This window comes from Macaca fascicularis, chromosome 2, assembly GCF_037993035.2.
Source record: "Macaca fascicularis isolate 582-1 chromosome 2, T2T-MFA8v1.1".
NCBI classification, from domain to species: domain Eukaryota; kingdom Metazoa; phylum Chordata; class Mammalia; order Primates; family Cercopithecidae; genus Macaca; species Macaca fascicularis.
The window spans coordinates 15653497-15680954 of NC_088376.1; the positions used below are offsets into that span (position 1 = coordinate 15653497).

The 27458-nt window shown below is 43.1% G+C and overlaps 1 protein-coding gene across 18 annotated transcripts in view; it reads right to left on the bottom strand.

The window, feature by feature from the left end:
- Window positions 1-27458, bottom strand: part of CNOT10 (CCR4-NOT transcription complex subunit 10) — a 99921-nt gene that overhangs the window by 23432 nt on the left and 49031 nt on the right. For 9 of the 18 annotated variants that reach the window (XM_015445000.2, XM_045387087.1, XM_074030839.1 and 6 more), the window contains 3 exons: window positions 23413-23534; window positions 21989-22165; window positions 18878-18958 (listed from right to left, as the gene is read on the bottom strand). In XM_015445000.2, the coding sequence (XP_015300486.1) occupies window positions 18878-18958; window positions 21989-22165; window positions 23413-23534 (380 nt within the window). Of the gene's footprint in view, window positions 1-615; window positions 1124-18877; window positions 18959-21988; window positions 22166-23412; window positions 23535-27458 lie in introns of those variants that run through there. The other 9 variants (XM_074030840.1, XM_074030838.1, XM_045387083.1 and 6 more) reach the window with 4 other exon arrangements.

Below are 27458 nucleotides of genomic sequence, written 5' to 3' on the forward strand. Positions count from 1 at the left end.
GGCTGGATCTCAGCTCACTGCAAGCTCCACCTCCCGGGTTCACGCCATTCTCCTGCCTCAGCCTCCTGAGTAGCTGGGACTACAGGCGTCCACCACCTCGCCCGGCTAGTTTTTTGTATTTTTTTAGTAGAGACGGGGTTTCACCATTTTAGCCAGGATGGTCTCGATCTCCTGACCTTGTGATCCGCCCGTCTTGGCCTCCCAAAGTGCTGGGATTACAGGCTTGAGCCACCGCGCCCGGCCCCTCAATTAGTTTTTAATTTTGTCTTCTGTAAACATTTTGCTAATAACACTTCTGTGCAAAAAGAATCTTATTGACAAACATAGTTGACATAGTCCAAATCTAACACAAATAGAAGTCTAACACAAAAAAGCTAAAAAAGTTTTATCTTTATCAAATCTAGCATCCCAAAGAACCCAGTCTTATCCTGGGCAGCAAATAAAATATAAAGTCACAGAGACTTAGCATTTTACACATGGACAGGACCTTAAGATCACCTAATTCAATTGCTTTATTTGACAGAAAAGGAAAAGGCGGCCCACAGGAGTTGAATGATTTATCCACATCAGTGTCCCTGTGTGGTTTCCACAGAATGGCTGACCACTAAATTTTTTTTTTTTTTTTGAGACATAGTTTCACTCTCGTTGTCCAGGCTAGAGTACAATAGTGTGATCTTGGCTCACCACAATCTCCGCCTCCTGGGTTCAAGCGATTCTCCTGTCTCGGCCTTTTCTACTAGTTGGGATTACAGGCATGCGCACAACTCCCGGCTAATTTTGTATTTCTAGTATAGATGGGGTTTCTCCATGTTGATCAGGCTGGTCTCAAACTCCCAATCTCAGGTGATCCACCTGCCTCGGCCTCCCAAAGTGCTGGGATTACAGTGAGCCATCCCGCCTGGCCTGAAGAATTATTTTAACCCTGGTTTGTGATCAATCTGATCACCAGTTCATCTAAATGAGATCCTTGGAGGCAGATGTGAATCATGCCAACGTGAACACAAATTGCTGATGGCATGAAGGAAACGTCACACAGGCAGGCTCCTTCTATGGTAGAGTTTGTTAGATGCACAAGTTTCAGAAGGACCACACTCAGTCGTAAGACTGAAATGGGGCTGGATCTCTAGCAAAAACAATATAAGATTCAAAAGATTATTAGCCATAATCCTCTTTTAGTTATGTCTTATGGGCTACAATATCACCAACGGGCTAACAACAGAAGAAATATGGTTTCCTAAGCACACTAAAACTGTCTATAATATTTATGTTATCAACCATTTGTTTGATTCATCTTCTTTTATAAACACTGGACCACAGGAGGTACCTTTTAATTGAATGGAAAATAATTCACTAAGTGTCACATTAGAGTCTGAAAGAACTAATTAAGCTTTATAATTTACACTTGTGGAATAACTTAATGGGCTTAATTAAATTTGCTCCAAATATTTCCTTTTATCCCTTTTGTGGCCTACCATTTTAGAAATGACCAATTAAATTAAAATTTCATTTTCAGGCCAGGTGCTGTTGCTCACGTTTATAATCTCAGCACATTGGGAGGCTGATATGGGAGAACTGCTCAAGCTCAGCAGTTTGACACCAGCCTGGGTGATAGAGTGAGACTTTGTCTCTACAAAAAAAAATTTAAAAATTAGTGTAGCATGGTGGTGCACAACTGTAGTCCCAGCTACTTGGGAGGCTGAGGTGGCAGGACTGCTTGAACGTGGGAGGTAGAAGCTGCAGTAAGCCAAGACTGCACTCCAGCCTGGGCAACAGAGCAAGACGCTGTCTCCAAAAAAAAAAAAAAAAAAAAAAACTTATTTAAATTTTGTATACTTTGATTTTAATTTCTTGTACAGACATTTCCCATGTTGGCTCCAACATTATTTCCTACCTTTTTCAGTTCTGTTACACTCTTTTCCAGACTCTTGAACAGCCTCCATTAAGTTCAGCTAATATCACAATCTCAGAACGAATAACAAAGACGTTCTATAATATGCAACATGTAAGAGTCAGTTCATACCCATGACAGTTATTAAGCCACTATGCAACAATGAAATATTGTTACATGACTAAATCTATGAAATTACTTCTTTATTTTTTTTTGTTTGTTTTTGAGATGGAGTCTTGCTCTGTCGCTCAGGGTGGAGTGCAGTGGTGGGATCTCGGCTCACTGCAACTTCTGGCTCCAGGGTTCAAGCAGTTCTTCTGTCTTTCCCTCCTGAGTAGCTGAGACTATTAGCTGGGTGCACATCACCGCACCCAGCTAATTTTTGTTTTGTTTTGTTTTGTTTTTTGAGACGGAGTTTTGCTCTTGTTGCCCAGGCTGAGCCACCATGCCCGGCTAATTTTTGTATTTTTAGTAGAGACGGGGTTTCACCATATTGGTCAGCTTGGTCTCAAACTCCTGACCTCAGGTGATCCACTCGCCTTGGCCTCCCACAGTGCTGGGATTACAGGCGTGAGTCACTGTGCCCAGCCCTTTACTTTTTTGACACAGTATCTAGCTCTGTCATCCAGGCTGGTGTGATCTTGGCTCACTGCAGTCTCTACCTTCTGGGCCCAAGTGATCCTCCCACCTCAGTCTCCCAACTAGCTAGGACTACAGGCGTGAGCCATCATGCCTGGACTAAATTTTTTGTAGAGACAAGGTCTCACTATGTTGGCCAGGCTGGTTTTCAACTCCTGGACTCAAGGGATCCTTCCACTTCAGCCTCTCAAAGTGCTGGAATCACAAGCATGAGCCACCACACCCAGCTATTTCCTTTCTTCCTCCCTCCCTTCCTTCCTTCCTTCATTTTATTTTCATAGGTATTTGGGGGAACAGGTATTTGGTTACACAAGTTGGTGCACCCATCACTCGATATTTCTCTACTATTAATAAGATCCTAGTATGCCAAAAAAATGAAGTTGAACCTTATCTCCTCATCTATAAAAATTAACTCAAAATGAGGCAGGCCGCAGTGGGTCATGCCTGTAATCCCAGCACTTCGGGAGGCCAAGGCAGACAGATCACCTGAAGTCGGGAGTTTGAGACCAGCGTGACCAACATGGGGAAATCCTGTCTCTACTAAAAATACAAAATTAGCCAGGTGTGGTGGCACATTCCTGTAATCCCAGCTACTTGGGAGGCTGAGGCAGGAGAATCGCTTGAACCCGAGGTGGAGGTTGAGGTGAGGCGAGATCACACCATTGCACTCCAGCCTGGGCAACAAGAGCGAAACTCCATCTCAAAAAAAAAAAAAAAAAATTAACTCAACATGGATCAAAGACCTAAATGTAAGTGCTAAAACTTAGAATTCTTAGAGGAAGACATGGTAAATCCTCATGATCTTGGATTTAGTAAAGAAGTCTTAGATATAGTATGAAAAGCACAAGAAACAATGTAAGAATTAAATTTCCTCAAAATGAAAAACGTTTATGCTTCAAAGGACACCTTCAAAAAGTGAAAAGACAACACTCAGAATGTGAAAAGATAACTACAAGTCATATATCTGATAGTTGCATCTAGGACATATAAATAACTCTTGGCCGGACGCGTTGGCTCATGCCTGTAATCCCAGCACTTTGGGAGGCCAAGGCAGGTGGATCACCTGAGGTCGGGAGTTCGAGACCAGCCTGGCCAAGACGGTGAAACCCCGTCTCTACTAAAAATGCAAAAATTAGCTGGGCATGGTAATGCATGTCTATAATCCCAGCTACTCGAGAGGCTGAGACAGGAGAATTGCTTGAACCTGGAGGTGGGTGAGCCAAGATTGTACCACTGCACTCCAGCCTGGGCAACAGAGTGAAACTCTATCCCCCCTGCCCCCTCCCCTGCAAAAAAAAAAAAAAAAAAAAAAAAAAGGGCTGGGCGAGGTGGCTCATGTCTGTAATCCCAGTACTTTGGGAGGCCAAGGTGGGTGGATCACCTGATGTCAGGAGTTCGAGACCAGCATGGCCAATATGGCAAAACCCCATCTCTACTAAGGTACAAAAATTAGTTGGGTGTGGTGGCAGGCACCTGTAATCCCAGCTACTCGGGGCTGAGGCAGGAGAATCACTTGAACCCAGGAGGCAGCTTTTGCAGTGAGTTGAGATGGCGCCACTGCACTCCAGCCTGGGCGACAAGAGTGAGACTCCATCTCAAAAAACAAACAAACAAAAACTCTTATAACTCAATAATAAAGACAAATAACCCAATTAAAAAATGGGCAAAGGATCTGCATAAACATGTTTCCAAAGATAACATACAAATTGAGTAACAAGCATAGGAAAAGTTGTTCAACTTCATTGTTCTTCAGTGAAATGGATATCAAAGCCACAATGAGATACCACTTGCTACTCATTACAATGTATAAAAAGATGTGGTACAATAATAAGTGTTGGTGAGAATGTGAAGAAACTGGAATCCTTTACGCTGCTGGTGGGATTATGGACTGGTGCAACCAGTTTAGAAAACAGTTGGGTGCTGAGTGCGGTGGCTCATGCCTGTAATTCCAGCACTTTGGGAGGCTGAGGTGGGTGGATCACCTGAGGTCAGGAGTTTTGAGACCAGCCTGATCAACATGGAGAAACCCTCTCTCTACAAAAATACAAAATTAGCTGGGCATGGTGGCAGTGCATGCCTGTAATCCCAGCTACTCAGGAAGGCTAAGGCAGGAGAAATCGCTTGAACCCAGGAGGCGGAGGTTGCAGTGAGAGGAGATCGCGACATTGCCCTCCAGCCTGGGCAACAAAAGTGAAACTCCATCTCAAAAAAATAAAAATAAAAAAAGTAAACAGTCTGGCAATTCCTCAAACAATTAAACAGAGCTATCTGTGACCAGGCAATTCCACACCCAGGTATATACCAAAGAGAAATAAAAACAAATGGCTGGGCACGGTGGCTCACGCCTGTAATCTCAGCACTTTGGGAGGTCAAGGAGGGTGGATCACGAGGTCAGGAGATTGAGACCATCCTGGCTAACACGGTGAAACCCTGTCTCTACTAAAAATACAAAAAAAATTAGCTGGGCTTGGTGGCAGGCGCCTGTAGTCCTAGCTACTTGGGAGGCTGAGGCAGGAGGATAGCGTGAACCCGGGAGGTGGAGCTTGCAGTGAGCTGAGACTGTGCCACTGCACTCCAGCCTGGGTGACAGAGTGAGACTCCATCTCAAAAAAAGAAAAAAAAGTTCACACAAAAACTTGTAGATGAATGTTTATAGGAGCATTATTCACAATAGCAAAAAGATAAATAATCCACATGTTCCATCAATGGATGAATGGATAAATAAAATGTATGTCTAGATAATGGAATCAAAAGGAATAAAGTACTGATACAAGCTACAACTTGGATGAACCCTGAAAACATTATGTGAAGTGAAAGAAGCCAGTTACAAAAGCTCACATATAGATCATTCCATTTATATGAAAGTTCAAAATAGGTAAATCTATGAAGACAGAAGGTAGATTAGTTAGGAATGAGGAAGGGGGGTGGTAATAGCTGAGTGTATAGGGTTTGTTTTGGGGGTAATAAAAATGTTCTAAAATTGACTGCTGATGGTTGTACATACTATGAAAATAATAAAAACCATGGATTGTATACTTCTAATGGATTAACTGTATGCCATTTGAATTGTTTCAATAAAGCTTTTTTTTTTTTTTTTTTTTGAGACAGAGTCTCACTCCATCGCCCAGGCTGGAGTGCAGTGGCGTAATCTTGGCTCACTGCAACCTCTGCCTCCCGGGTTCAAGTGACTCTCCTGCCTCAGCCTCCTGAGTAGCTGGGACTATAGTTGTACACCACCACACCTGGCAATTTTTTTTTTTTTTTTTTTAAGACAGAGTTTGGCTCTTGTCCCCCAGACTGGAGTGCAATGGCACGATCTTGGCTCACTGCAACCTCTGCCTCCTGGGTTCAATCGATTCTCCTGCCTCAGCCTCCCAAGTAGCTGGGATTACAGCTGGCTGCCACCACGCCCAGCTAATTTTTGTATTTTTACTAGAGATGGGGTTTCCCCATGTTGGCCAGGCTGGTCTCAAATCCTGACCTTAGGTGATCCATCCACCTGGGCCTCCCACAGTGCTGGGAATACAGGCATGGGCCACTACACTCGCTCCCTGCCCCCGGCTAATTTTTGTATTTTTAGTAGAGATGGGATTTCGCCACGCTGGCCCGGCTGGTTTCAAACTCCTGAACTCAAGTGATCCACCTGCCTTGGCCTTCGAAAGTGCTATGATTACAGGTGTGAGCCACTGCGCCTGGCCACAATAAAGCTATTTTTTCTTTTTTCTTTTCTTTTTTTTTTGAGATGGAATTTCACTCTTGTTGCCCAGGCTAGAATGCAATGGCATGACCTCAGCTCACTGCAACCTCTGCCTCCCGGTTCAAGCAATTCTCCTGCCTCAGCCTCCCGAGTAGCTGGCATTACAGGCATTTGCCACCACCCCTGGCTAATTTTTTTGTATTTTTAGTAGAGATGGGGTTTCTCCATGTTGGTCAGGCTGGTCTCAAACTCCTGAACTCGGGTGATCCACCCGCCTCGGCCTCCCAAAGTGCTGGGATTACAGACGTAAGCCACCACGCTTGGCCAATAAAACTATTTTTTATTTTTGAGACAGGGTCTCACTCTGTTACCTAGGCTGGAGTGGAGTGGCGTGATCTCAGCTCACTGCAGCCTCGACCTCCAGGGCTCAAGTGATCCTCTTGCCTTAGCCGCCCAAATAGCTGGGACTACTGGTGTGCACAATCACATTAGGCTAGTTTTTTTGTATTTTTTATAGAGACAAGGTTTCACCATGTTTCCCAGACTGGTCTCAAACTCCTCAACTCAAATGATCCACCTGTCTTGGCCTCCCAAAAGGCGAGAATTACAGGGGCGAGCCACCGCAGCCAGCCTCGATAAAGCTATTAAAAAAAAAAAAAAGGTGGCCGGGTGTAGTGGCTCACGCCTGTAATCCCACCACTTTGGGAGGTCGAGGTGGGTGGATCATGAGGTCAGGAGATCAAGACCATCCTGGCTAACACGGTGAAACCCCGTCTCTACTAAAAATAGAAAAAAGTTAGCTGGGAGTGCACTTGTAGTCCCAGCTACTCGGGAGGCTAAGGCAGGAGAATCACTTGAACCCAGGAGGCAGAGGTTGCGGTGAGCCGAGACTGCGCCACAGCATTCCAGCCTGGGCGACAGAGCGAGACTCCCATCTCAAACAAAAAAACAAAAACAGACTGGGTGTGGTGGCTCACACCTGTAATCCCAGCACTTTGGGAGGCAGAGGTGGGCAGATCACTTGAGGTCAGGTGTTTGAGACCAGCCTGGCCAAAATGGTGAAACCCTGTCTCTACAAAAACTACAAACATTAGCTGGGTGTGGTGGGCAGCTGTAATCCCAGCTACTTGGGAGGCTGAGGCAGAAGAATAATTTGAACCCAGAAGGCAGGGGTTGCAGCGAGCCAAGATTGTGCTACTGCACTCCAGTATGGGCCAGAGTGAGACTCCATCTCTAAATAAATAAATAAATAAATACCAAAAAACATATCAGAAGAAAAATACATTATTCTATTATAATCAATCATTGTATTTAAAAAACCTATTATCTCCCAAATGGATGCAGCAAACATTCACATGTAAATCAAAGCATATAGCCAAAATATCAATCCTGCCCAAGAAACTATGTTCTAAGATGATTCCTTTGGGAATTAGGCCTTTTAATGAAAAAAAATTTTCTAAAGAGATAAATAATTCAGTTAAAACTTGTGGTACAAAAAAACTGTGGCATAGTAACAACATTCACACACGTAAAAATCATGTTATACAAACATCCAAACACACTTGTCTTAAAACCTTAGAGCAGTTCTATTCAAGAGAAATATAATTAGACCCACAGCCAACTGCAGTGGCTAACACTTGTAATTTTAATGCTTTGGGGGGGCCAAGGTGGTAAGACTGCTTGAGCCCAGGAGTTTTGCTTCAGCTCAGGAGTGTAAGACTACACTGGGCAACACAGCGAGACTCTGGCTCTACAAAAAATAAAAAAGTAGCTAGGCACGGCGGTACATGCCTGTAGTCTTTTTTTTGGGGGGGCTAGGGAGGACGGAGTCTCACTCTGTCGCTGGGCTGGAGTGCAGTGGCACAATCTCAGCTCACTGCAACCTCTGCCTCCTGCATTCAAGCAATTCTCCTGCCTCACCCTCCCGAGGAGCTGGGACTACATGCGTGCACCACCACGCCCAGCTAATTTTTGTATTTTTAGTAGAGATGGTGTTTCACCATGTTGACCAGTATGGTCTCGATCTCTTGACCTCATGATCTGCCCGCCTCGGCCTCCCCAAGTGCTGGGATGACAGGCATGAGCCACGGAGCCCAGCCCATGTCTGTAGTCTTAGTTATCCGGGAGGCTGAAGTGGGAGAATTGCTTGAGGCCAGAAGTTTGTGTATGGTGTAGTGAAAGTTTGTGGTATCGTTTTTTTTTTTTGGTAAAAGATAAAAAAAAGGAAGAAATACAATTGAAGCCATAAATGTAATTTAAAATTTTCTAACAGACACGTTTAAAAAATAACATTAAAAGAAACACGTAAAATTATTTTTATTTTATTTTATTTATTTATTGAGATGGAATTTCGCTCTTGTTGCCAAGGCTGGAGTGCAATAGCGCCACCTGGGCTCACAGCAACCTCCACCTCCACCTCCTGGGTTCAAGCGATTCTCCTGCTTCAGCTTCCTAATAGCTGGGATTACAGGCACGCGCCACTACACCCGCTTAATTTTTTGTATTTTTAGTACAGACAGGGTTTCACCATGTTGGCCAGGCTTATCTCAAACTCTTGACCTCAGGTGATCCACCTGCTTTGGCCTCCCAAAGTCCTGGGATTACAGGTGTGAGCCACCTCGCCTGGCTTACTATATTTATTTTTTTTGAGATGGAGTCTTGTTCTGTCACCTAGGCTGGAGTGCAGTGGTGCAATCTCGGCACACAGCAACCTCCGCCTCCCGGGTTCAAGTGATTCTCCTGCCTCAGCCCCCCATGTAGCTGGGATTACAGGTGCCCACCACCACACCTAGCTAATTTTTGTACTTTTGGTAGGGAGAGGAGGTTTCATCATGTTGGCCAGGCTGGTCTCAAACTCTTGAACTCAGGTGATCCACCAACCTTGGCCTCCCAAAGTGCTGTGATTATAGGCGTAAGTCACTGCGCCCGGCCTATTTTTAATATATTTAATTTAAGCTACTATGTTTAAAATATCAATTCAACATATAATTGATTTAAAAGTTATTAATGACATAGTTTCCATTTTTTTCATAGTATGTTTTGAAACCTGGTGTGTGTCTTACACTTGAACAGTGCACCTGAATTCACACTGGACACAATTCAAGTGCTTGTAGCCATATGTGGTGAATGGCTTGGATACTGCAGCCTTAGAATCTAAGGAATACATATTAAATACAAGTAGATAAGTATTTTCTTCTTTTTTAGTTAAGAAACCAAATTTGGCTGGGCACAGTGGCTCACGCCTGTTATCCCAACACTTCAGGATCACTTGAGGTCAGGGGTTTGAGACCAGCCTGGACAACATGGTAAAAACCCTGCCTCTACTAAAAATATATATATTACAGGTGCATACCACCACACCCTAATGTTTGTATTTCTGTATTTTTAGTAGAGACAGGGTTTCACCATGTTGGCCCGGCTGGTCTCAAACTCCTGACCTCAGGTGATCCACCCGCCTCAGCCTCCCAAAGTGCTGGGATTACAGGCATGAGCCACCACGCCTGGCCCGCTTCATCTATATTTACAGCTGCTCCCATGGCTTGCATTACTGCCTGAGATCTGCCTCCTGTCAGATCAGCAGCAGCATTAGATTCTCATAGGAGTGTATATCTTATCGTGAACTGTGCCTGTAAGGAGCTCCATATGAGAATCTAATGCCTGATGATCTGTCACTGTCTCCCATCACTCCCACATGGGACCATCTAGTTGTAGGAAAACAAGCTCAGGGCTCCCACTGATTCTACATTATAGTGAGTTGTATAATTATTTCATTATGTATTACAATGTAATAATAACAGAAATACAGTGCACAATAAATGTAATGTTTTTGAATCATCCTGAATCTACCTCCCCTGCAACCCTTTCCACAGAAAAATTGTCTACCATGATCCCGGTCCCTGGTGCCAAAAAGGTTGGGGTCTGCTGCTTAAATTGATGCGTTTACATTTCTTTCCAGTCAATTCCCGCAACCACTGTTCTGATTTCTAGCAACATAAATTAGTTTTGTCTATTCAGAAAGTTTTGTTTGTCATGGTATAAATGGAATCATACAGTATATACCTCATGTGAAGGAAAAGAGGAAACAAAAATGTTTTGAGATTCATCCATGTTAACTTGTGTATTAGTAATTGGTTTTGGTTTGAGACAGGGTCTCACTCTGTCACCCAGGTTGGAGTGCATCGGTGCAACGTCAGTTCACTGTAGCCTCAACCCTACAGGGCTCAAGTGATCCTCCCACCTCAGCCTCCGGAGCAGCTGGAACTACAGATGCGCAGCACCATGCCTAGCCAATTTTTTGTACAGATGGTGTTTCACCATGTTGCCCATGCTCGTCTCAAACTGCTGGACTCAAGCAATCTGCCTGCCTGGACCTCCCAAAGCGTCGGGATTACAGACATGAGCCACTGTGCCCGATCTCATTGGTTCTTCCTTATAGCTGACTAGTATTCCAAAATACAAGTGTAATACAACTTAGTTATCCATTCTTCTACTGACGAATACCTCGGCTATGTCTAGGTTTTGTCTACCAGGAGTAAAGCTACTATAAAATTCTTTTGTGGACAAGTTTCTGTTTCTCTTTGATAAACATCTAGGAACAGAATCACCTTAAAATTTCAAAGTCATAGCATTTAATTCCAGAGCATAGAATGTTTGTGTGAGTGTGTTATCTCCTTAATTGAATAATACTTACAGCTTCATACAGCACTGAGTAGTTCAGAAACTGAAGCAAATTTCTAAAAGTGTCATTATATATACAGTTGGTGCTTGGAATCCACAGGTTCCAAATCTGTAGATTCAACCAACTATAAATAGAAAATATTCTAAAATATAAAAATAAAAAATAACACTACAACAATTTTTTAAAAATTAAAAACCAACATAGTATGATAACTGTTTATATAGCATATACAGTGCACTAGGTATTATAAGTACTCTAAAGATGACTTAAAGTATATGAAAGAAGGCTGGGCGCAGTGGCTCACACCTGTAATCCCAGCACTTTGGGAGGCCAAGATGGGTGGATCACTTGAGGCCAGGAGTTCAATACCAGCCTGGTCAACATGGTGAAAGCCTGTCTCTACTAACAATACAAAAATTAGCCAGGCATGGTGGCACACACCCGTAATCCCAGCTACTTGGAAGGCTGAAGCAGGAGAATCGCTGGAACCCAGGAGGCGGAGGTTGCAGTGAGCCAAGATTGAGCCACTGCACTCCATCCTGCATGACAAGAGCGAAACTATGTCTCAAAAAAATAAATAAAATAAAAATAAGTAAAGTATATGAGAGGCTATGCATAGGTTATGTGCAATTACTACACCATTTTATATAAGAAATTTTATATCTGAGGACTGTGGTATCTGTCGGGGGCCCTGGAACCAATCCCTCAAGGATACCAAAGGATGACTATGTAACTTTATTCATCCATTATATCTCTAAGTTCATCCAAGTCTTACCATTAAACTAGTTAGTTGATTTCTGAAACATTTTCCTAATTTGGGGCCACATTTTTATTTCAATTGTGAGAATATTTTTCTGAAAACTACCTTGATTTAATATAGAATCTCACAACTTCTTTAATTATTATCTGCCTTCTAAAACCATACTTGGTAACTTGGTTAGAATGAAAGTTTTTGTATATAAACAAAAATACTCAAGGGGCTATGAACCCATATCATAAAAAGTGGCCATTGGAAAAGTCATGCTAATTTACTGCGTATCAGTTATGCTGGAAACAGAAAATGGGGCTTTGCATTGGTGTCTTGGGTATTATTGAGCCCAAGGGGTCAAAATAGTCCATAAAAGCTAAACTATACACTAGTCACATTTTCAATAACCTAAGAGTTCAGGTCAGAAACAGATGAAATCTCGAAGAATTCCACAATCTTAAAACACAGTGCTCAGGCTCCTTATATAGAAGACAGCTGGCTCCTGCCACAGAACTGCCCTTTAACACATCCAACTGCATTGTGAGCTTTATGGCTTTGAAAATTATGACACAATTCTTTTACAACTCCTCCCCTTCACCATTTGTGTCCACATTACCATTGCTACTGTCTGGCATAGCAGTCCTTTTTATAAATCTACCCTAAGGCTCCTTCCATCTTGTACTGTTTCCTTTCTCCCTCCCATCTGCTCCATAAGAAAAATATATACATACACACTACAGAATCCACCCTTGCCTCACTTTATCATGACGGCATTCTCTATGGAAGCCCTTTGCTTCTTTTCACACACACACACAAAAACGGAAGTGATATTATTTTCTCTGAAAATCATCAATCCTCCTATGACATATGCAAAGCAAACAGCTGTACCCATGAAAGGTACAAAACTCTTTGAGAGTAATCCCACCCTGTATACACACTTCTCTTTAATGACATTCTCAGAAGGTAAAGTTAAATTACACAACTCTGCAGATGTTTAACCATTATAAGACAATATACTACTCTTTTTTTTTTTTGAGACGGAGTCTCGCTCTGTCGCAGGGGCTGGAGTGCAGTGGCACCATCTCGGCTCACTGCAAGCTCCGCCTCCCGGGTTCACGCCATTCTCCTGCCTCAGCCTCCCGAGTAGCTGGGACTACAGGCACTCGCCACCACCTCGCCCGGCTAGTTTTTTGTATTTTTTAGTAGAGACGGGGTTTCACCGTGTTAGTCAGGATGGTCTTGATCTCCTGACCTTGTGATCCGCCCATCTCGGCCTCCCAAAGTGCTGGGATTACAGGCTTGAGCCACCGCGCCTGGCCCTACTTTTTTTTTATTTTTTTATCTTTTTTATTTTTTTGAGACGGAGTCTCGCTGTGTCGCCCAGGCAGGAGTTCAGTGGCACGATCTCGGCTCACTGCAAGCTCCGCCTCCCAGGTTCACGCCATTCTCCTGCCTCAGCCTCCCGAGTAGCTGGGACTATAGGCGCCCGCCACCGCGCCCGGCTTTTTTGTATTTTTAGTAGAGACGGGGTTTCACCCTGTTAGCCAGGATGGTCTCGATCGCCTGACCTCGTGATCCGCCCACCTCGGCCTCCCAAAGTGCTGCGATTACAGGCATGAGTCACCGCGCCCGGCCTATACTACTTTTTGTGTGTGTGTGAGAGACAGAGTTTTATTCTGTCCCCCAGGGCTGGCGTATAGTGGCATGATTTCGGCTCACTGCAACCTCTGCCTTCTGGGTTCAAGCAGTTCTCCTGCCTCAGCCTCCTGAGTAGCTGAGACTGCAGGTGTGCGCCACTATGCCCAGCTAACTTTTTTTGTATTTTTAGTAGAGACAGGGTTTTGCCACGTTGGCCAGGCTGGTCTTGAACTCTTGACCTCAGGCGATTTGCCCGCCTTGGCCTCCCAAAGTGCTGGGATTACAGGCGTGAGCCACCGTACCTGGCAGAAACAATATACTTCTTATATTGCACACATAAATAAAGCAATCCTAAAATTAGTACTCATTAAGCCGGGTGGGTGGCTCATACTCGTAATGCCAGCACTTTGGGAAGCTGAAGCAGATGGATCTCCTGAGGTCAGGAGTTTGAGACTAGCCTGATTGACATCGTGAAACCCCATCTCTATTAAAAATATAAAAAAATTAGCCCGGTGTGGTGGTGTATGCCTGTAATTCCAGCTAGTTGGGAGGCTGAGGCAAGAGAACTGCTTGCACTTGGGAGGCGGAGGTTGCAGTGAGCCAAGATACGCCATTGCACTCCAGCCTGGGGTACAAGGGCAAAAATCCATCTCAAAAAAAAAAAAAAAAAAAAAAAGATTAGTATTCATTCAAGTAAACCTGTAAAAATTAAATCAAGTTTAAAAAACTGTTTCAAATGTCTTCTTCATTAAGGATTCCCTTTAAATGTGTATAACCATACTTAACTGCAGCATTATTTGTAACAGCAAAAACTGAAAACATTATAAACAGCTCAATAAAAAGCAATGTTAGACAAATTAGATCATATCCACAAAATGCAACTCTAGGCACCCATGAGAAAGAGTGAAACAAAGGTTTATGCTGATATGGGAATAAAGTAAGGTACAGAGCAGTGTACAGACTACAAAATTACTGGTAAAGGCCAGATGTGGTGGCTCACGCCTATAATCCCAGCACTATGGGAGGCTGAGGCGGGCAGATCACTTGAGCTCAGGAGTTTGAGACCAGCAGACCAACATGGTGACACCCCGTCTCTACCAAAAATACAAAAATTAGCCGGGTGTGGCGGCACATGCCTGTAATCTCAGCTACTCAGGAGGCTGAGGCATGAGAGTTGCTTGCACCTGGGAGGCGGAGGTTGCAGTAAGCTGAGATCCTGCCATTGCAGTCCAGCCTGGGCAATACAGCGAGACTCGGTCTCAGAACAACAGCAACAACAATGACAACACACAAAAACAAAACGAAAAGCTATACCACATAAAAAGAAGTTCATGGCTGGGCGCAGTGGCTCACGCCTGTAATCCCAGCACTTTGGGAGGCCGAGACGGGCGGATCACAAGGTCAGGAGATCGAGACCACGGTGAAACCCTGTCTCTACTAAAAATACAAAAAATTAGCCGGGCGTGGTGGCGGGAGCCTGTAGTCCCAGCTACTCAGGAGGCTGAGGCAGGAGAATGGCGTGAACCTGGGAGGCGGAGCTTGCAGTGAGCTGAGATCGCGCCACTGCACTCCAACCTGGGGGACAGAGCGAGAGTCCGTCTCACAAAAAAAAAAAAAAAGTTCATTAGAGAAATGCAAATAAAAATCACAATGAGATAGCACTACACATCTTATTTCCTTATTAGAATGAGTAAAGTAAAAAGTGCCTACAAGAGGCCGGGTGCGGTGGCTCATGCCTGTAATCCCAGCACTTTGGGAGGCCAGGGCGGGTGGATTGAGAGGTCAAGAGACCATCCTGGCCAACATGATGAAACCCCGTCTCTACTAAAAATACAAAAATTAGTTGGGCGTGGTGGTGCATATCTGTAGTCCTAGCTACTCGGGAAGCTGAGGCAGGAGAACTGCTTGAACCCAGGAGGTGGAGGCCGCAGTGAGCCGAGATCACGCTATTGTACTCCAGCCTGGCGAAAAACAAAAAAAGTACCTACAACACACACAAATATCAAAACAAGTATGTGATGAAAAAATAATTTTTTTAAAAAAGAAAATATGAAATATTGTGGTAGAGAACCTGGATCACTTATACATCCCTGGTGGAAATGTAAAATGGTACAGTCACTCTGTTAAAAGAGTTTGGCAGTTTTGTTTCTTTTTCTTTCTTTCTTTTCTTTTTTCTTTTTTTTTTTTTGAGACGGAGTCTTGCTCTGTTGCCCAGGCTGGAGTGCAGTGGCGCGATTTCAGCTCACCACAACCTCTGCCTCCAGGGTTCAAAAGGTTCTCCTGCCTCAGCCTCCGGAGTTAGCTGGGACTACAGGTGCACGCCACCATGCCCGGCTAATTTTTGTATTTTTAGTAGAGATGGGATTTCACTATGTTGGCCAGGCTGGTCTTGATCTCCTGACCTCGTTATCCGCTCACCTCGGCCTCCCAAAGTGCTGGGATTACAGGCGTGAGCCATCACGCCTGGCCACAAAGTTTTTAAGAAATTGAATGTAATGAAAATATTGTAAAACAAACAAAAAAAGTTCTGTATCTTGACTGTATCAATGTTAATATCCTGACTGTGATATTGTACTAAAGTTCTTGTTTTGTTTTGAGACGGAGTCTGTCGCCCAGGCTGGAGTGCAGTGGCACAATCTTGGCTCACTGAAACCTCCCTCCGCCTCCCCAGTTGAAGCAATTCTCCTGCTTCAGCCTCCCGAGTAGCTGGGACTACAGGCGTGCACCACCACACCTGGCTAATTTTTGTATTTTTAGTAGAGATTGGGTTTCACCATATTGGTCAGGCTGGTCTTGAACTCCTGACCTCATGATCCACCCACCACGGCCTCCCAAAGTGCTGGGATTATAGGCATGAGCCACCACGCCCATCAAGTACTAAAGTTCTGTAAGAAGTTACCTTTGGGGAAACTGGGTAAAGGGTAGATTAGGTCTCTATATTATTTTTATTTTTAGAGACAGAGCCTCTATCTGTCATCCATGCTGGAGTTTGGTGGTATAATCACAGCTTACTGCAGTCATGACCTCCAGGGCTTAAAGTGATCCTCCTACCTCAGCCTCCCAGCTACCTGGAACCACAGGCATGCAACATCATGCCCAGATACTTTTTTTTCTTTTTTCCTTTCTTTTTTGAGATGGAGTTTCACTCTTGTTGCCCAGGCTGGAGTGCAATGGTGTGGTCTTGGCTCACTGCAACCTCTGCCTACCGGGCTCAAGCGATTCTCCTCCCTCAGCCTCCCAGGTAGCTAGAATTACAGGCACCTGCCACCACGCCCGGTCAACTTTTGTATTTTCAGTAGAGATGGGGTTTCACTGTGTTGGCCAGGCTGGTCTCGAACTCCTGACCTCAGCTGATCCACCTGCCTCGGCATCCCACCAATGTGCTGGGATAACAGGCGTGAACCACCGCACCCAGCCTAGTTTTTTGATTTTTTTAGAGACAGAGTCTTACTATGTTGCCCAGGCTTCTGTATTGCTTTTTAGACTATATGTGAATCTACAATAGACTATGTGTGAATCTACAATCGTCTCTAAATGAAGTTTAATTTTTAAAAAAAGACACCATGGAGTCAAATAAACAAATAAAACATAACTAATTATTTGTGGAATGAAGTCACAGCAGGCTTAAAGGGAACTGTGTAGAAAAGGACCATCTAAAAATCAGTGACCAGCGTAAGAAGCTAAAAAAAGAGCAAAATAAACTCACAGTTAGTAGAAAAATAAAATAAAGAGCAGAAATGAAAGAGAAAACAGAAAATGAAGTACAAGTCTATTCTCTGAAAACATCAATCCAATATGTAAATCGCTAGCGGAATTGCTTAGGAAAGAAGAGAAAGCGAGAGATCCCACAAATATCACATATGAAAATTGGCTGGGCGCAGTGGCTCATGCCTATAATCCCAGAACTCTGGGAGGCTGAGGCGGGTGGATCACCTGAGGTCAGGAGTTTGAGACCAGCCTGGCCAACAACATGGTAAAACTCCGCCTCTACTAAAAATACAAAAATTTACGCAGGCGTGCTGGCAGGCACCTGTAATTCCAGCTACTTGGGAAGCTGAGGCAGGAGAATCGCTTGAACCCAGCAGGCAGACGTTGCAGTGAGCCGAGATCACACCACTGCACTCCAGCCTGGGACAAAGAGTGAAACTCCATCTCGAAAAAAAAAAAAAGAAAAAAAGAAAGAAAATAGAGGTATAACTGTAGATTCTACAGACATTAAAAAGGTAAAACAATATTATGAACAATGTTAGTCCAATAAATTTGACAACTTGGAAAATTCCTTGAAAAATAAAACTTAACCAAACTGAGATAAGATGAAATACAGGCCAGGCGCGTGGCCTGTAATCCCCAAACCTTGGCAGGCCAAGGTGGGCAGATCACGAGGTCAGGAGATCAAGACCATCCTGGCTAACATGGTGAAACCCCATCTCTACTAAAAATACAAAAAATTAGCCAGGCGTGGTGGCGGGTGCCTGTAGTCCCAGCTACTTGGGAGGCTGAGGCAGGAGAATGGTGTGAACCCAGGAGGCGGAGCTTGCAGTGAGCCGAGATTGTACCACTGCACTCCAGTCTGGGCGACAGAGCGAGACTCCATCTCAAAAAAAAAGATGAAATACAAAATCTGAAAAAAGTGTTCTGTTGAACAAGTTGAATTCATTATCAAAAATTTTCCAGCAAGGAATATCCTAGGCTGGATGGTTTCACTGGTGAATTCTATCAAATACTTAGGGAAGAAGTAATACCTGTCCTTTTTATTAGTTCAGGGGTACATGTGCAGGTTTGTTATACAGTAAACTTATGTCATGGGGGTTTGTTGTACAGATTATTTCGTGACCCAGGTACTAAGCCTAGTACCCAACAGTTATTTTTTCTGATCCTCTCTCATCCTCCACCCTCCAGGAGGCCCCAGTGCCCGTTGTTCCCCTCTTCGTGTCCATGAGTAATACCTATCTTACACAGACTCTTGCAGAAAACAGAGGAAGATGAAGTACTTCTCAACTCATTTATATGGTCAGCATAATCCTGAAACCAAATCTGACAAAATAATTTCAAGGAAAGAAAAGTATGGACCAATCTTCCTCATGAATATAGAAGCACTTATTCCCAATGAAGTATTAACAAATCAAATCTAAAAATTTATACAAAAGGAAATACATTCTGACCAAGTAGGGTTTATCACAAGATTGAAAGATTAGTTTAATATTTGATCAGTGTAATTCATCATATTAACAGTATAAACAAGATAAAAAAGAATGTGTTCATTTCTTTTGTTTTGAGATAGAGTTGCTCGGGCTAGAGTGCAGTGACACACTCACTGCAACCTCTGCCTCCCGGGTTCAAGCAATTCTATTGCCTCAGCCTCCCAAGTAACTGGGATTACAGGCGCCCGCCACCATGCCCAGCTAATTTTTGTATTTTTAGTACAGACAGGGTTTCACTATCTTGGCCAGGCTGGTTTTGAACTCCTGACCTAGTGATCCACCAGCCTGGGCCTCCCAAAGTGCTGGGATTACAGGTGTGAGCCACTATGCCCAGCCATGAATGTGTTCATTTCAATAGATGCAATGCTAATTTTGTTTAGATACTCACTTTAAGTTTTCTAATTCCTGTTTTCTCAGTGGAGAAGAAGGTGGAGCTGGAATGAATTTATCTCCATCATGGCTTTTACTGCTAAAATAGAGGTAAGAGTCTTAATTATGAAGAGCAACAAATAAAAAATTAAATGTAAAATTTTGTTTCCCTATCCTTACTCCCAACTTTTCTTTTTCTTTTTTCGAGACAGTTTTGCTCTTGTTGCTCAGGTTGGAGTGCAATTGCACGATCTCGGCTCACTGCAACTTCTGCCTCCCGGGTTCGAGTGATTCTCTTGCCTCAGCCTCCCGAGTAGCTGGGATTACAGGCATGCACCACCACACCCAGCTAATTTTTTGTATTTTAAGTAGAAACGGTGTTTCACCATGTTAGCCAGGCTGGTCTTGAACTCCTGAACTCAGGTGACCCACCTACCTTGGCGTCCCAAAGTGCTGGGATTTACAGGGATGATCCACCTCACCCTGCCTCCCATGTAACTTTTTACAACAAAAGTGTAAAAGAGTTAAACAATGGAAGTGCTTAGTAATTTGGTAACACTAACATGTTAAAGCTATATTGGGCCGGGCGCAGTGGCTCAAGCCTGTAATCCCAGCACTTTGGGAGGCTGAGACGGGCGGATCACGAGGTCAGGAGATCGAGACCATCCTGGCTAACATGGTGAAACCCCATCTCTACTAAAAAAATACAAAAAAACTAGCCAGGCGAGGTGGCGGGTGCCTGTAGCCCTAGCTACTCGGGAGGCTGAGGCAGGAGAATGGCGTGAACCCGGGAGGCGGAGCTTGCAGTGAGCTGAGATCCAGCCACTGCACTCCAGCCTGGGCGACAGAGCGAGACTCTGTCTCAAAAAAAAAAAAAAAGCTATATTGCATATTTAGTTTCTTTGCCCCCCAACACTGCTTTAAAAAATCTCTAACTGAAGCCGGGCGCGGTGGCTCAAGCCTGTAATCCCAGCACTTTGGGAGGCCGAGACGGGCGGATCACGAGGTCGGGAGATCGAGACCATCCTGGCTAACACGGTGAAACCCCGTCTCTACTAAAAAATACAAAAAACTAGCCGGGCGACGTGGCGGGCGCCTGTAGTCCCAGCTACTCGGGAGGCTGAGGCAGGAGAATGGCGTAAATCCGGGAGGCGGAGCTTGCAGTGAGCTGAGATCTGGCCCCTGCACTCCAGCCTGGGCAGCAGAGCGAGACTCCATCTCAAAAAAAAAAAAAAAAAAAAATCTCTAACTGAAAACAGTATCTTTACTACATAAAGGAAATAACTCAAAACTTTCACACATTTCTCATTATTCTAATTCCCCTTACCCCTCCCAACCCCACCTTTTCTTGAGACTGGGTTTTTGAGACTCTGTTGCCCAGGCTGGAGTGCAGTGTGGCATCATCATAGCTCACTGCAGCTTCAAACTCCTGGGCTCAGGCAATCCTCCTACGTCAGCTTCCCAAGTAGCTGGGACTAATGGTGCCCGGCACCACACTCAGCTAATTTTTTTATTTCTTGTAGAGATGGGGTCTCGTTATGTTGGACAGGCTGGCTTCGAACTCCTAGCCTCTAGCAATCCTTTAGCCTTGGTCTCCCTTAGCACTGGGATTACAGGTGTAAGCCATCATGCCCAGCCTAAATTTTTTATAGTAAACATGTATCGACTGCTATTATAATCAAGAAAAAACGCTGGGATGTGAGACGTAAGTTTAAAGATGCCATGTATAAAAAACAGAATTTCCGGCTGGGTGTAGTGGCTCATGCCTGCAATCTCAGCACTTTGGGAGGCTGAGGAGGGTGGATCACTTGAGGTTACGAGTTCAAGACTGTCCTGGACAATGTGGCAAAACCCTATCTCTACTAAAAATACAAAAATTAGCCGGGCATAGTGGCACTGTGCCTATAATCCCAGCTACTTAGGGGGTTGAGGCAGGAGAATCGCTTGAGCCTGTGAGGCGGAGGTTGCAGTGAGTTGAGATCGTGCCACTGCATTCCAGCCTAGGTGACAGAGGGAGACTCTGTCTCAAACAAACAAACAAACAAAAAAAAGAAAGAAAAAAAGCAGAATTTCCTATATATAAAATGTTGTTTTGTCCTTACAAAGTTCTCCCAATTTCTATAGAGTCACATAATTTTTATTTATTTTACATTTTTTTTGAAGAGATGGGGTCTTGCTATGCTGCCCAGGTTAGACTTAACTCTTGGCCTCCTCCAGTACCCTGCCCAGATTTGCATAATTTTGAATTTATACTAGAAAACCAGAAACATACAAAAATATTCTGGAGGTTAGTGATTATATTATATTAAGAGGACAGGCAGAATATAATAAGAACTATGAGCAGCTTTAGGAGTTAAGTGTGTATTTTAACAAATTTTTTGTTTTTTTGAGACGGAGTCTCATTCTGTCACCCAGGCTGGAGTGCGGTGACATGATCTTGGCTCACTGCAACCTCTGCCTCCCGGGTTCAAGTGATTCTCTTGCCTCAGCTTCCCTGGTAGCTGGGATTATAGGTACCCGCCACCAGGCCCAATTTTTGTAGTTTTAGTAGAGACGGGGTTTCCCCATGTTGGCCAGGCTAGTCTTCAACTCCTAACCTCAAGTGATCCACCCACCTTGGCCTCCCAAAGTGCTGGGATTACAGGCATGAGCCACCACACCTGGTCAATTTTTTTTTTTTTAAAGCTGTCTGACAACAGGACTTCTTACAAATATCCCCGTTGTCAATGAAAAGCTGATACTTCCTTTTTTTTTTTTTTTTTTGAGATGAAGTCTCACTCTGTCGCCAAAGCTGGAGAGCAGTGGCACAATCTCGGCTCGCTACAACTGCTGCCTCCTGGGTTCAAGCAATTCTCTTGCCTCAGCCTTTTATAGGCATGAGCCACTGCATCCGGCCAAAACTGCTACTTTCTACTTTTCTTTTTCAAGGATCTCTCCTAACTTAGCCTTCACCTTACTTCTCTCTTCCAGAAAGACTTAGAAACATAAATGCTTTCCTTTCTTGTTATGCAAAACAGAGAATTTCAGAAATTTAGGTTGAAGAATTTAGGAATTTACTTAAAGAACAAAAGGGTTTACTAAAGAAGTCCTGAAAGGATTTTGCCAAGGGAGGTCACAAGGATTAGAATACCTGCAAGTTTCACTGCTTTCGCTGCTCTCTGTGTTCCCACCTAATTGATTACTATTTTTAGCCCCATTTTCCTGCTTTGGATCTTGCTGTTCTTCAGGTAGCAGCAACAAGGCATTTCTGAGACATATGGCTGCAAACTCCATACTGGCTACAGGAATGGCCGAAGACTGCCCATCACTTAAAAGAACAAAACCAAATTAGCTAAGTGGATAAAATATTTTAAAATAAGGCTTTTTTATTATGAGGAATAAAACCAATCGATAATAAATGAAAGCTATGCCTTTTAATAGGTAGAAATTTTAATATAAGCAGTTGTAAAAGCATGCTAAATAACCCAAATCCTAAGTATAGGTTGCAAATAGTATAAATAATGGGTTGCAAGTATATAAATTACATACACTGTGTCTCTAGGAATGAGACCAAGGAGAAACAATTTGATGTACACAATGTTAATGTTAACATACTAGAGAAACTGCAGACAAGGGCAACTGTAATGAGGGCAAGGAGCGGTATATTAAGAATGGGATGAAAGGGAAGAAAATAGATTTTCACACTTGAGCCTTACTTTGGTTGATCCTTGCTTTCAAAAATGCCTCTATACACTTTGAAACAGCAACATTACTTTTTGTCTTATAATTTCATTGACACTTTATACAACTTTCTGTTGGTTTGATATGCCCAAATAGAATCTTTATTAGGGAAAAACAAAATTTTGAAAAGTAGTAACAACTTTGAAATGGCTTTAAAACTTTGAAATGCTTTATCATAATAGTTTTAAAAAATATTCCTGCATCATAGTTTAACTAAATTAAGACTAAATTATCGTGTATCAGATATTTTCTATACTTTGGAAACACTTTTAAATGGCAGAGAACAATTTTGTTCTTTGACAAAAACAAATTAAGGCAGTTAATTATTTGCAAAGTTTGCCACTTTACAAATAATGGCAATTCCAAATTGTCAAACGAACGTTATACATGTTGCAGCTTCTATACTGCTTTGGTTGCTTTATGTTTTCATACACCTTTTTTCTTCCAATAGTAAGAATTCACTTTCATGTATTTTCAGTCCTAGGGAACTATAAGAAAATACCTAAATGAAAAGTATCAATGATAACCAAAACTACATAAAAAGGAGATACCAAGATGCCCTCTTCTGGACATTCTTAATAATGGCACTCAACAGACTAGGGTTTCCTAGGCCATCAATAATTACAGCACCCATGGACGTGATAAACCAAAATCACGTTAGATAACATTCACTATGGACCTACACGTGAGGGTCTGTTTGTTGAAATAGCAATAAACCTAGTTACAAAGTGGGTACTCCTATGCAATGATAAATCCTAAGCATACTTTTATATATAAGTAACATTATGTAAACTAGTATTAAATATATATACTTTTTCTTTGCAAAATACTTACTTATAAACAGTATTCTGTATAGACTGTGATGCCAAAACTATTTTACGATGATAGCCTTGACCAACAATAGACTGTACAATTCCTTTTTTGCTGGGAAGGCCTTTAGTTTCTTGTTCAGAGGTCTACAAAATACAAATAATTTCCAGTAAATTCTAGGGAATTGTAAGATGTGGTATAAAAAATGGGGGAATACCTCTCACAATTACTCTAAATTTAAGAAAGTTCTTAAAATCAACGAGGACTTTTTTTGGTGACAATGAAAACATGTTTGGTATTAGTGGAAAAAGTACGTAAGGCTGAAAATCTGGGATATATGCTACATTTTGTTTACATGAGATTGGAGAAAATTCTAAGAACAAAATCCAATTCAATTATGTCCCCAAAATTTATTCAGAATTATTTACTTAGAATATTCTATACCTCCAGTGCCATGCTACATATTACAGGTACTTTGACATCAGAGTAAGGAAAATGAGAGCCTAAAATACAGTGTAAAAGAAAAGTGAAGCAGCTCCACTTCCTAAAACACAGATCATTTCCTTCTTAATTCAAAGTATTAATTACATTGTCAACAATATATAAACTTTAATAAGCTGTATATGGTAAAAATTTACATGGACACAATACTTGCCTTTTAGGACATTAAAATCCCCAAACCAAATGAATAAATATTAAACTGAAAATAATAAAAGCTACTTACACATACATAGTTACTTTAGGATATCTGATTAAGATATATTATCTCACGACAGAGCTCACAGTGATAATTTCATTTATCACCCCCCTTCATTCTAAGCCTCTAATTTGGTTGGGTGCAGTGGCTCATGCCTGTAATCCCAGCCCTTTGGGAAGCTGAGGCAGGAGGATCACTTGAAACCAGGAGTTCCAGACCAGCCTGGGCAACATAGTAAGACCCTGTATCTACCTTTTTTTTTCTCCTTTCTTTTTTTTTTTAAAGACAAGGTCTAGCTCTGTTGCCCAGGATGGAGTACAATGGCATGATCTCGGCTCACTGCAACTTCTACCTCCTGGGCTCAAGTGATCCTCCTGCTTCACCTTCTCAAGTAGCTGGGACTACAGGTACAGGTGCGTGCCACCATGACCAGCTAATTTTTCTATTTATTTTTTTAGAGGCAGGGTTTTGCCAAGTTGCCGAGGCTGGAAATTTTTTTTTTTCTTTTTTTTTAAGACAGAGTCTCACTCTGTCGCCCAGGGTTGGGTGCAGTGGTGTAGTCTCGGTTCACTGCAACCTCCACCTCCTGGGTTCAAGTGATTCTCTTGCCTCAGCCTCCCGAGTAGCTAGGATTACGGGCGCCTGTCACCATACCCGGCTAATTTTTGTATTTTAGTAGAGACAGGGTTTCACCATGTTGGCCAGGCTGGTCTCAAACTCCTGACCTCAAGTGATCTACCCGCCTCGGCCTCCCAAAGTACTGAGATTACAGGTGTGAGCTACCATGTCCAGCCAGGAAAAATCTTTTATTATTATTATTATTATTATTATTATTGAGATGGAGTATCACTCTGTTGCCCGGGCAGGAGTGCAGTGGCGCAATCTCGGCTCACTGCAACCTCCATTTCCCAGGTTCAAGCAATTCTGCTGCCTCAGCCTCCCGAGCAGCTGGGACTACAGGCGTGCACCACTGTGCCCAGCTAATTTTTGTATTTTTTTTAGAGTTGTTGGCCGTGTTGGCCACGCTGGTCTTGAACTCCTGACCTTGTGATCCACCCGCCTCGGCCTCCCAAAGTGTTGGGATTACAGACGTGAGCCACTGTGCCTGGCCCGAAATTTTTTTTTTTTTTTTTTTAGAGAGTCCAGCTCTGTCGCCCAGGCTGGAGTGCAGTGGCACAATCTTGGCTCACTGCAAGCTCCGCCTCCTGGATTCACGCCATCCTCCTGCGTCAGCCTCCCGAGTAGCTGGGACTACAGGCGCTCGCCACCACGCCCGACTATTTTTTTGTATATTTAGTAGAGATGGGGTTTCACCGTGTTAGCCAGGATGGTCTGGATCTCCTGATCTCATGATCTGCCCACCTTGGCCTCCCAAAGTGGTGGGATTACAGGCATGAGCCACTGTGCCCGGCCCCGAAAAACCTTTTTAATTTTTTTTTTTTTTTTTTTTTTGAGAAGGAGTCTCATTCTATCACCCAGGCTGGAGTGCAGTAGTGTTATCTTGGCTTACTGCAACCTCTGCCTCCCGGGTTCAAGCAATTCTCCTGCCTCAGCCTCCCAAGTAGCTAGGACTACAGGTGGGTGCCACCACATCCAACTAATTTTTTATATTTTTAGTAGAGACGGGGTTTCACCATGTTAGCCAGGATGGTCTTGATCTCCTGACCTCCTGATCCACCCACCTCAGCCTCCCAAAGTGCTGGGATTACAGGCATGAACCACCACTCCAGGCCAAATCTTTTTTAATTTAAAAAATAAAACTAAGCTGGGCAAGGTGGCTCACACCTGTAATCCTAGCACTTTGGGAGGCTGAGGCAGGTGGATCGCTAGAGCCCAGGAACTTGAGACCAGTGTGGGTAATGTGGTGAAACTCCATCTCTACAAAGAAATACAAAAATTAGCCAGGTGTGGTCATGCATGCCCCAGCTACTAGGGAAGCTGAGGTGGGAAGATCACTTGACACCAAGGAGGTCGAGGCTGCAGTGAGCCATGATCACGCCACTGCACTCTAGCCTGAGTGACAGAGTGAGACCCTGTTTGAAAAATAAAACAAGTCTCTAATTTACCTGCAGGTGGAATCCCAAGTAGTTATCTTTTTTTTTTTTTTGAGACGGAGTCTTGCTCTGTCACCCAGGCTGGAGTGCAGTGGCCGGATCTCAACTCACTGCAAGCTCCGCCTCCCGGGTTCACGCCATTCTCCTGCCTCAGCCTCCCAAGTAGCTGGGACTACAGGTGCCCGCCACCATGCCTGGCTAGCTTTTTGTATTTTTTAGTAGAGACGGGGTTTCACCGAGTTAGCCAGGATGGTCTCGATCTCCTGACCTCGTGATCCGCCCGTCTCAGCCTCCCAAAGTGCTGGGATTACAGGCTTGAGCCACCGCGCCCGGCCTCCAAGTAGTTATCTTATAATGACATCCAAATTATCACATACCAGAACAAACTGGAGTCAGTCAATATGAATTTGCAAAACTAATCTCTGCCCTGCAAAGTCTTTTCTCTAAACACAAATGTTTTTGTACTGTTACTTATTGCTTCTGAATGTAACTTATTATAGTCGCACTTCCATACATGACTTTTAATAAAGAACATACTACACAGTGCTAAAAAATACAATAAAACTGCTCTGATCAAAACTAGTTGTGTATAGAGAATGCCATGCAATGTTAATGAAAAAGTGGATATTTTAAACTATTATTGTGAGGACTTCCATTCTGACTTATTTTCCTAGTCGTGGTGATAAATTTACATTGATTCATCTATATTCTCTTGTCTTATTGCTAAGGCCACTTATTGCTAACTGATCCAAATGGCCAGATCTGAAGATGTAACAGATGAAAACAAACTGGCCCATGGTAGAATGTTCGGAACTAAAAAACGTACAATAATCCATACCTTCAATCACCGATAGCCAGAAAGTGTGCCAGATCAGTTTTAAGGTAAAAGGATCATACAAAATTAAAATACTGAGACTATTTTTGTTTAGCAGATCTTTTCCCATATATTATACACTGCCCAGGTAAACACAAGCCTTGCCTCTGCCAAGTCTAAAATAATACGTACCAGATATTCAGGACAAAATGTCCTCCTTAGCATAAACAAGTTAATTTTTTAAAATCCAAAATGAATTTATTTCTGAAGGTACAAACTGCTTTGTTCAGCATACCTCCTGTCCTGACTTAACAAATTTTATGAAATTTTATTTGGAGTTTACAGTTACTCCTGTTGAGATTTGTCCTCTGATTTTATTAGTGTTTTGGGCTTGTTTTTACTGTTTTTTAGGTTACCCTAAAGTTTTTTTTTAGGAGGAAAAGCACAGTCAAAGATATTACTGGTGGCAAGTTTCCTATTAGCAGCACAAATTTTGTGTGTTCAT